Genomic DNA, 11,119 nt, shown 5'->3' with positions numbered 1-11,119 from the left:
GACTAGTCTAATCTACCCTCCTGCTATTTAGATTATTTATTATATTTCTATGTATTTTTTTGACAGAGAGGCTGTGCGCAAACAGGAATATAATATTCATGTATTTAAAAAAGGGCACTTTCTCTCAAGGAAGGAAAAGGGGGAGTGGCTCCAGCCCCCTTTGGTGTCTATGTGTGCACATGCCAGCATCGATCAATTCAATCTCCCTCAGTTCAATCCAGCTGCACCAGAGTTTAATCACTCATAGAAACCAGTCCTCTAAATAATCCTGACTGTATTCATCAGTCTCACAATTATAAAGAAAGTGATTCAAACAGGCTACTGGCTCCGCCCCTTTATCAGGATTCATGCCCAAATTTGATGAGTTTGTGGAAAAATCTGTTTTTAGTTTTCTAGTGTAATTCTGCTGAAAAACAAACAAACAAATAGATAAGGAGTGAAAACAAAAGACCAAAAACATTTATTTAAGAAAGAAGCATAAAATCACGATACATAATAATTCATTATCCATATTATAACCACATTAATATCATGTATAAGACCGAGTCATATGGTGTTACCAAAGCGTAAAAGGCTCATCACCAAGACGTCTAACATAGTTCAGAGAGTAACAGCAAAAAGCTAATATATTTGTTGCAGAAAAGACAACAATTTCAACAACAGTCCGGCAAAATGGACAAAAGAGGGAAAACCCAACACACCAACCCACAAAGGGTCGTAGGATCTGAGAATCTTCTTTCAACCTAAACCAACATCAGAACTAAAGCTCACAGAAATAAAGCTGCGGAAACTGGACGACTGGACCCATCAGAAAAGAAAAAGAAAAGAAACAACACAACAATACTCTTGCTCTAAAGGTCATGCTGTACAAACTGCTGCTGCTGCAACCGGGGATGGAGAGAGAGAGACTTCCTGTTCCCTCCTAAATATTTTCAACCAATCACAGTGCACCTGAAGAGAGAAGACAACAGGAAACCACGAGTAGAAAGGAAATGTACGGGTGTTTTCTCTTTATTCAAAAGCGTGGTCTTTTAGTTTGAGAGCTGGACTTCCACATTCAGATTTCGTTTTTACTCTAAACTCTGCGCTTGCACTCACACAGCTCCTGCTGCTGCTTAGATTTGCTCTGCTTGTGCTCAAACTCTGCGCTTACACTCAGATATTTTGCTGCTTGGACAGATTTCCTGTATTTAATAACTACACACTATGTTTTCTGTAAAACTCGCTCGTACGGATGTTCTCTGAAGTCGTCCATCTTGGTTGTGTTTGTCCCAGTGGCTCTGACCTGAGGCTTCACACCAGGTCTTCCTGCTCCTCGGTGTCTTCTGTCTGTGCTGCAGCAGCAATGTTCTCATCCTCAGGACAGTTGTCCAACTGATGGGGGAGAGATGAGAAAATATTAAGCCTCACTGGACTTTATTTATGAAACCTGCAAATAATCACAGTTCATTCAGAACAGTTTGAACGTAGTTGCGCCCCCTGTCCATTGGTTTGTTTGTTCATCAGCAGGATTACACAAAAACTGCCAAACTGATTTCCACAAAACTTGATGGAAGGACGGGACATGGGCCAAGAAAGAAGTGTCAACGTGACGTCACCCATTGGTTTGTGAGCTGCCATTTTTAAGCCTCCATTTTTGACATGTTGTCCAGCGCCATCTTGGTTGCTTGAAACCAGAAGTAACAATATATGGAGGAAAGGGGGTGGAGCCTGACTCAGGACCCAAGGACAATGCCCGCCCACCTAAACCAGTGACCTGCACCCAGGACTATCTGTCAATCACATGGTATCCATGCCCCAATGCCTGCGGTGCTTTATGATCTATTTGACTCTAAATGGATCATTCACTTCACTTTCTAGACCCAGAGTCTACGTCTATTTTTATAAACGGTCAATGGAAAGAACCTTTTACATTTTGGGGCAGATTCAGACAAAGTAGCTGATCCAAGAAATGTTTCATCTCTTTCTCTAACAAAGTGAGATGAAAACAGTGATATGGAATCATTCTTTTGGCCTCACTGTCTCTCACCTCTATCATCTCCACAGCTTCATTCACTTCTGATTTCAAGCTCAGAGTTTTCTTCATCCTGGATCGAAAACAACAACAAACACAAAACAAATGAACTTCATAACACTGAAACTAGTGTTTGAAGACATTTGAAGAAGACAATAAAAGAGCAGAGGGTGAACTGATGGATTTGTTTTACCTCGTCCACAGAGTCCAGACCAGCACTGGAACCAGCACGACCACCAGAGTGCACCTGATGGTATTCATGATTATCACTGACTTCCCTGGACAACAGACAGGAGACATGAGCAGTGTGGTTAGACTGAGGACTCAGTTCACCAGGTGATGCTGTTGGTCAGTCAGTATTGTTCATGTGCAATATGATGGGCTTGATATACAGCTGTGACACATCTGGAAATCCTGAGTATTGATGGTTTAAGGTTCTGGTACAATGAAAAGGAGGGTGGGGGGGTGTAGGCTGGTAAAGTCAGAGTGCTAAACTCACCTGCTCCAACAGTCAGATGGAAGGTGGTGTAACTACGTCCGTGTGTGTTCTGGGCCTCACACTGATACTTTCCACCATGTTCAGCTGTGATATTAGTGATGGTGAAGTTTTGTCCTGATGCTGTTGGTGAGTCCTCGTCCTCCTTGGACCAGGTGTAGTGAGCTGCTGGGTTAGCATCACTGCTGCAGGTCAGAGTCACCGAGCTGCCCTCCATGATCTCACCAGAGGGACTCGCTGACACAGAGGGAGGCTTTGGAGCATCTGGTGTAAAACATGCAAGATCATGAAATCAACTCAGAAATATTCATTAACCAAAGTGAAGAACTTTTGAATCTCTGGTTTTGATAAGTGCTTCTTAAATATAGATGATCATTATTGACCCGGGGCGCCAGCACAGACAGAAGCAGGTACTGAGGGTTTTGTTTTCGGCCCGTTTGCGTGAATGTGCAAAATAACTCAACTCATAAACCAAACTTACTGAATATTATAGTGAATATTAACTTTTGCAGCTGATCGGTCAAAGGTCAGAGGTCAAGATGAGCAAAGATTTGACCCAAAAGATACATTTTCCAAGATATTTCCACAAATAGCAGAGAGACTAAATCATATACTGATCAGAACATTATTCCACATCATATAATGGAAAGATGACTTATAAGTAATGCCACAGAGAAGTTAGAGATTTACATCATGAGTCCTTAAAACTGCCTTTCTGCTGTTTTCCTGCCTCTAATAGGACTATAGAGACGACCTAAAGCTTATATACATTGAAAAATAATCTATGATTATATGGAGGGAATGTCGTCGCTATGAATTTAGAAAATGATGTCATATAGTGTAGCTATGCAACAACAGATGTTTTCACCCCAGTCTGTGTTTGTTAGTTGTAGATTTTAAGCAAGATTACACAAAAGCTACTGAGTTGATTAGCATGAAACTTGGAGGTAGGATCAGGAACGGGTCAGGGAAGAACTCAGGAAAGTTTCGTCTGAATCCAGATAAGGAGGCGGACCCAGGAACCTTCTGTAAGATCGTGAGACAGTGCTGGGTTTCATGGACGTGTGGATGTTTTCTACTCACACCGGACGTCTAACTGTAAAGACCTGGAGTTGAATCCGTACTGATTCTCAGACTTGCAGGAGTAGACCCCGCTGTCCCCAGAGCTGATGGAGGAGAGACGATAAATGCCCTCTGGTCCTTGAAGCAGAGCTCGGTTCCCCTTGTACCAGGTGTAGTGAGCTGCTGGGTTAGCATCACTGCTGCAGGTCAGAGTCACCGAGCTGCCCTCCATGATCTCACCAGAGGGACTCACTGACACAGAGGGAGGCTTTGGAGCGTCTGTATGTGTGGAAACAGAACCATGATAACAGATGACAGACATTGTGAGGATGAGAATACAATCAAAACAATGTCTGTATTATTTGTTAAAAATCAAAATTTAATTATTTCCACATTATTGTAGCTACATGAGGAGTAGTAAACTCACACACTGTGGGAGAAGGGAAACGCTCCTGTCCTTCTATAGCACAGTGATAGCTGTCTTCAGCATCAACGTGTCGGAGGTGAAAGTATTTTCTTCGTCCAACAGGTTTATTGTTATTGAACCAAATGTAGGAAAGATGATCAGGGAGCTGACACTTGCTGTGACAGGTCAGCTCTGTCCAGGTAGAAGATGGATTGGCTGTTGATCTCCTCACATGTACCTGGAGCTGAGGGTCTGTGAACAAACATGTGATTTTATTTCAACATACACACTAACATTTCAAACTGACTCCAATGAAAATGTTACCTGTGACAGACAGAGTGACTCCAGCTGAACCAGTTACACTCCCAGCACGTTGGTTTGTTGTGAACCTGAACTTGTACACAGCTGAGTCGCTCTCTGTCAGGTTAGAGATTCTCAGAGTGCACGTGTTGTTTCCACAGAGATTCTCCACACGACCTGAATACTCCGGATCAGTCCTTAGATCAACGTGACTCCCATTACTCTCTTTAATGAACCAGAAAGTTTCCTGAACTGTAGTAACAAGGTTATTAACTGTGTATGGGTATGTGTAGGTAGAGTTAATGTCCACTGTTGATCCTCTGACGGCACAGATCTCAGTAGAAGTGTAACTCATATTCCAGCCAATGTGATTCCATACCACTGTAACACAGAGCACATCAGAGAATCAGAAGATAAACTTATACATTTATATAACTAACTCCATATATTTTCTCTGGTGAATCACCAGTCAGCAGGTTTTCATTTTAAGATGATGACGATGCCAAGATGAGGAAACTTTCAGTTCACATAAAACACAGTGAAGTTCCCTTTAGACTTCAGAGTGAGGGAGAAACACTCTGTTGGAGGTGAGGAACATGAGGGACCTTGTATAAGTTGCTCTTATAATGGAGCAAACTGGTCAATATGGAGGAAATGATCTGTGTCTTTCATGCAGAGTCGACCAAAGATGGACGACACGTCTCCACTTCCTCCCACTCTCCAGAAATGAAGCCAAAATATCCTGGATACCAACGCTGCCATCTTTCACATTTGGAACCACAGTCTGCACAGTAGTGACCTGGAGGTGGAGCCACAGCATCAAGGTCCCGCCCATACATGAGCTTGACCAATCCTGAGTCAGCCTCAGCTGTCAATCATGATTTTTAATCTAATTTCCATTTCATGAATTAACTAATTAAAACAAAACTTATGAGAAACATGAACAAAAGATTGTGATAAGAACAACCATAAATACACAAACCATCTTTCAGATAAATGTATTTTACTTTTTAGATTGGTCCATGTTTCATCCACTAACATGGAGGAGACAGGATGTATGTTCTTTACTGCAGCCAGCCACCAGGGGGCGATCACAATGCTTTGGCTTCACTTCTGGGGAGCAGTCATGTCTTCCATCTTTATTTACACAAGCAGAACACTAGAACTAGTACTACACTAGTTTGTCAGTACTGACAGTAGTATCCCAAGAGTTCAATGTGCCCATGCAGAAAAAAGTATTTAAAGACAAATTAAGTTATGGTTCAATGCATTATCTCAAATACTCCAGCAGATGGTGCTGTTAGTGAAATACTGTAGATTAAACTCACAGATTGACGGAGAGCGGACATCCTCCTGTCCTTCTATAGCACAGAAAACTCTGTCTGTAGAATAATAAAGATATGAAAAAAATTCTGCTTTCGCACTCATCTTCCTTTGATTCTCGTACCAGACGTAGTTCAGAGGATCAGGAAGACGACAACTGCTCTGACACCTGAGTGTTGCCCAGTAAAAAGTCGCTGTCTCCCGTGATCTGCTCACCTGCACATGCAAATCTGTGTGTGAGAATAAGGAATTTATTTTAGTCCAAACTAACAACACACACATGCATATAAAAGTGCATAGACCCACTCAAGTGAACCAAACAAGATGTAGGAAATAAATGAATGAATGTTCAGATGTAAATGTTACCTGTGACAGACAGAGTGACTCCAGCTGAACCAGTTAAACTCCCATTAGGTTGGTTTGTTGTGAACATGAACTTGTACACAGCTGAGTCGCTCTCTGTCAGGTTAGAGATTCTCAGAGTGCACTTGTTGTTTCCACAGAGATTCTCCACACGACCTGAATACTCCGGATCAGTCCTTAGATCAACGTGAATCCCATTACTCTCTTTAATGAACCAGAATGTTTCCTGAACTGTAGTATCAATGTTATTCCACCTTGATGGGTATGTGTAGGTACAGTTAATGTCCACTGTTGATCCTCTGAAGGCACAGATCTCAGTAGAAGTGTAACTCACACCCAAGTCAATCTGACTCCTTACCACTGTAACACAGAGCACATCAGAGAATCAGATGATGAACTTATACATTTATAAAACTAACTCCATATATTTTCTCTGGTGAATCACCAGTCAGCAGGTTTTCATTTTAAGATGATGACGATGCCAAGATGAGGAAACTTTCAGATCATAAAAAACACAGTGAAGTTCCCTTTAGACTTCAGAGTGAGGGAGAAACACACTATTGGAGGTGAGGAACATGAGGGACCTTGTATAAGTTGTTCTTATAAAGGAGCAAACTGGACAATATGGAGGAAATGATCTGTATCTTTTATGCAGAGTCGACCAAAGATGGACGACACGTCTCCACTTCCTCCCACTCTCCAGAAATGAAGCCAAAATATCTCGGATATCAACGCTGCCATCTTTCACATTTAGAACCACAGTCTGCACAGTAGTGATCCGGAGATGGAGCCACAGCATCAAGGTCCCGCCCATACATGAGCTCGACCAATCCTGAGTCAGCCTCATAACAAATTAAAACCAAACTCATGAGAAACATGAACAAAAGAATGTGAGATAAGAACAACTTAAAATGACACAAACCGTCTTTGAGAAAAATTTATTTTACTTTTTAGATTGGTCCATGTCCTTCCAACTAACATGGAGGAGACAGGATGTATGTTCTATACTGCAGCCAGCCACCAGGGGGCGATCACAATGCTTTGGCTTCACTTCTGGGGAGCAGTCATGTCTTCCATCTTTATTTACACAAGCAGAACACTAGAACTAGTACTACACTAGTTTGTCAGTACTGACAGTAGTATCCCAAGAGTTCAATGTGCCCATGCAGAACAAAGTATTAAAAGACAAATTAAGTTATGGTTCAATGCATTATCTCAAATACTCCAGCAGATGGTGCTGTTAGTGAAATACTGCAGATTAAACTCACAGATTGACGGAGAGCGGAGATCCTCGTGTCCTTCTATAGCACAGAAAACTCTGTCTTCAGGATAAAAAGAATCTAGATAATATGCTCGTCCTCTCTCTTGATTCTTGTACCAGACGTAGTTCACAGGATCAGGAAGACGACAACTGCTCTGACACTTCAGATCTGCCAGGTAATAATAGTCAAACTTCACTGATCTGGTCACCTGCACATGCAAATCTGTGTGTGAGAATAAGGAATTCATTTGAGTCCAAACTGACAACACACACATGCATATAAAAGTGCACAGACACACTCAAGTGAACTAAACAAGATGTAGGAAATAAATGAATGAATGTTCAGATTTAAATGTTACCTGTGACAGACAGAGTGACTCCAGCTGAACCAGTTAAACTCCCAGTAGGTTGTTTTGTTGTGAACATGAACTTGTACACAGCTGAGTCGCTCTCTGTCAGGTTAGAGATTCTCAGAGTGCACGTGTTGTTTCCACAGAGATTCTCCACACGACCTGAATACTCCGGATCAGTCCTTAGATCAACGTGACTCCCATTACTCTCTTTAATGAACCAGAATGTTTTGTTAACTGTAGTATTATGGTTATTAACTGTTGATGGGTATGTGTAGGTAGAGGTAATGTCCACTGTTGATCCTCTGATGGCACAGATCTCAGTAGAAGTGTAACTCATATTCCAGCCATTCTCACACTGTACCACTGTAACACAGAGAATCAGATTCATAACGACACCAGAGAACACTTAGTTTACTTTTTACTTTCTGTAGAAAAGAAAGACATTTCCATGAGCAGCATTCCATAGCATTTCAACTAATGACTCCACACACTGATGACAATTCCTGCATCAAGAGGAGAGGAACTCAGTCATAATAAATAAGAAGAAGAAGAAGAAGAAGAAGAAGAAGAAGAAGAAGAAGAAGAAGAAGAAGAAGAAGAAGAAGAAGAAGAAGAAGAAGAAGAAGAAGAAGAAGAAGAAGAAGAAGAAGAAGAAGAAGAAGAAGAAGAAGAAGAAGAAGAAGAAGAAGAAGAAGAATGACATGTTTCAGCCTCTGTAATATTATGAACTCTAGTGGATAGAAACTTCTAAACAAAGATGCAAAATAATACTGATGATAATTCCTTCATATATTTTCTTTCTGCATCACTTTACAGGTTGTGATCTGAAAATGAATGAATGGTTCATTTATATTTTTACTTTCTTTCTCAAACTCACTTCAGGTGAATCAGAAGTGCGAGTGTAAAAAAGAGTGACAACATGAATGTAGACGTACAGTACCTGTCACAGTGAGAAGAAGGACGACAAATCCACTCGCTGCTGCAGTTACACTCATAGTAGCTGCTGCTCTCGTCTGTGACTTCAAACAAGAAAAACCTCCACAGATAAATAATGTGCACAAGATGAAACTCAGTCACATCACAGACACGTCTACCTACAACACAGAAGAGTCTGAGAATAAAGACAGATTCTGCAAGAAAAAGATAAAATTAAACTGTTAAACACACCCACCTTCCTTCCTCTTTCCACTTACATGCTTGCTGAGCCAGAAGGTGTTAGATTAAACCTAAAACAAAGAAGTAACACGTTGTTTGTACAAAGTGTGAATTTCTTCATTTAACAGAGTGTTAGAAACGCCTTCAGTGGCTGTTACCACCAAACCTGAATCCTCCTCAACTGAAGCTGTAAGCAGCGTTGAACAGGCTTGTGACTGAAAATCAATAGTCCTTAAAATAGTATTATGTGACAATTCTTCATTAGATTTATAAATACGACATGACCTATATATTTGTTGACTTGTGTACTTACATTATCCAAAATATTGTTGTTGAAACCCCCCTCCAGAAAATGATTATTGGTCACTCCCATTGATTGATATAAAATCTTTTATCTGTTCTAACATTAGTTACAACTAATTACAATTCATAATATTTAGAAGTTAGTCTTGTTATTTGTAACATTTTGCCAGTAACATCAATTATGGTTAGCATTAGCCTAACTTGAGGCTAACTCTACATCAGGTTGATCAGGTTAATAAAAGTATCTGAACTCAGATCAGGACTTTTTCAACATTTATGTAGATTTCAAATAAAATGTCTTCTAATTTAGATGTAAATAATCATATTCAGTGGTCTGATCTTTACAATAACTGATATTTGTAATTTAGAGCAGATCCAAATGTGGTTTCAATGGAGACACTTTGATGCATCGTGTAAATAGTTTTCATCTAAAAAAAAAAGTCAAAACCTAATTGTGGTTTGTGTAAAACTATAAATTTGTGTTGTTATAAAGACAGTATATTATAGAGAATAATACAGTACATACAGTTTGTATATATACAATGTATGTATGGAATAGCTCAATGGTTTCTCCACATCAGAGTAAGATGGACGATCTCTGACTGCAGCTCCACCCATTCACCCATTAGAGCATCGGACCTATTCCCTCACATCACGCACGTTTCAGGCCCCGTTTTGTGCGTACGCAACGGTTATAAATGAGAACCCAGTGCTGTATAGAATAAATACAGTTGATAGTAATTGTAGCTTTGGCTGCTCTTTGCTTCTATACTTCAGACTTGGCTTCTGAACAAACATTCATCCAAATCAAACCTTTGACAATGTGTCAGATTAGAGACGCCACTAAAGGCTCAATATCACTGAAGTTTCCCTTTAGAGTGAAATGACCTGAAGTGTATTTACCTCCTTTGTTGGAGAAGTCGTCAGACGTTGCTGTTGAGTTCTCTTCAGTGAACGATGTCAGAATGAGAGAAGATGGTTATATATCGACCAAGAGTCGCCCTCAGACCGGTTCTATGACCTTATATGAACATATTCCTCACAATAAGGAAGATAACAAATATTTAACACTTTGAAATAAGGAACTTCAGAGATGATGGGAGGTTCACACACCTCTTGTTTTGTCTTGTCACTTCATGAAGCTGTGACACACACACACACACACGCACACACACAAATTCCTTCCTTCACTCACTAATGTTACATTCCTAAGTTAATAAAACGAGTTTACAAAAAAAATACTGTTTTAAATGAAATACTGCATGTAAGCTATAAAAAACTATACAAATATATAATAAAAAATATACAGAGTCTGAAATCTGCTGTACTGACAGCAGATAGCTATTCATGTCGACAAAAATAAACATTAATGTTGTGCAATTCTGTGTGTGGATTAATTAAATAATTAAAGATTGGGAAATTTCATCATGTGGAGGTAAAAATGGGGGAAATTAAAACTCCTGGAAAACTGCGGGTAAATCGAAATTATGGGATGCATATTTAATAATTTATATAATATATAATATATACCTTATCCTGCTTAAAACCGATTTTCGGTGGGTTTTCCGGCCCCGATTTGAAAAAATAAAACAGACCCCGAAACCATCGCTATAGATCGCGAGCCGGCGCTTCTGCTGTGTCTCCAGTGAGTCTCCGGTGTGTCTCCAGGGTTAGAGGACAATGGGGTGAAGTTACTGTATTGGTTAACATTGCATGAATCACGTCATGATAAATCAGTCTCTTGCGGCGACCTCTCGGGATCTTGCGCCCTAGGCAACCGCCTGTGTGGCCTTTGCCAGGAGCCGCCCCTGGTCGGAGCTGTAGTTCCTCAGTCAGACACCAGAGGGCAGTCTGAGCTCAGGTTTGAACAGAGAGGGCCCATGGAGGTTATGGGAGGTTCTGAATCTCTAAATAAAATAATATTATTATGTGAAGAGACTAAGATTCATTATTTGTCTTTTTCCGTTTTCAGGATAAAAATATCTGATATGTTTCCTGTTTAATATTTAGTAGTTTGTTTAAAAAATCCAGATGTGCTGAGTTCAATTGTTCTTCATGTGTAAACTGTTCTTTATAAATGTGA

General features: G+C 40.3%; 1 protein-coding gene across 1 annotated transcript; it reads right to left on the bottom strand.

Annotated features, from left to right (window-relative positions):
• Positions 1-1,141: 1,141 nt before the first annotated feature.
• On the bottom strand, positions 1,142-5,117 carry LOC133024797 (B-cell receptor CD22-like). The gene is made up of 7 exons (XM_061091967.1): positions 5,057-5,117; positions 4,000-4,230; positions 3,594-3,851; positions 2,514-2,774; positions 2,208-2,292; positions 2,030-2,087; positions 1,142-1,374 (listed from the first exon to the last, which is right to left on the bottom strand). The coding sequence occupies exons 1-7, from the start codon at positions 5,115-5,117 to the stop codon at positions 1,294-1,296; spliced, it is 1,035 nt and encodes a 344-aa protein (XP_060947950.1). The 3' UTR covers positions 1,142-1,293.
• Positions 5,118-11,119: the final 6,002 nt, after the last annotated feature.

This window comes from Limanda limanda, chromosome 18 (assembly GCF_963576545.1).
Source record: "Limanda limanda chromosome 18, fLimLim1.1, whole genome shotgun sequence".
Taxonomy (NCBI): domain Eukaryota; kingdom Metazoa; phylum Chordata; class Actinopteri; order Pleuronectiformes; family Pleuronectidae; genus Limanda; species Limanda limanda.
Note: the sequence above shows the minus strand (reverse complement) of the source record. Positions and strands in the feature narration are given on the sequence as shown.

Excerpts from the sequence above, each read along its gene's own strand:
- LOC133024797 (XM_061091967.1), bottom strand. The coding sequence starts at position 5,117 with ATGTATGGGCGGGACCTTGATGCTGTGGCTCCACCTCCAGGTCACTAC. Across the intron at positions 3,852-3,999 it reads TTTCCCTTCTCCCACAGTGT|ACGCTCCAAAGCCTCCCTCT; the intron begins GTGAGTTTACTA and ends CCACACATACAG. Across the intron at positions 2,293-2,513 it reads CCATCTGACTGTTGGAGCAG|GGAAGTCAGTGATAATCATG; the intron begins GTGAGTTTAGCA and ends TCTGTTGTCCAG.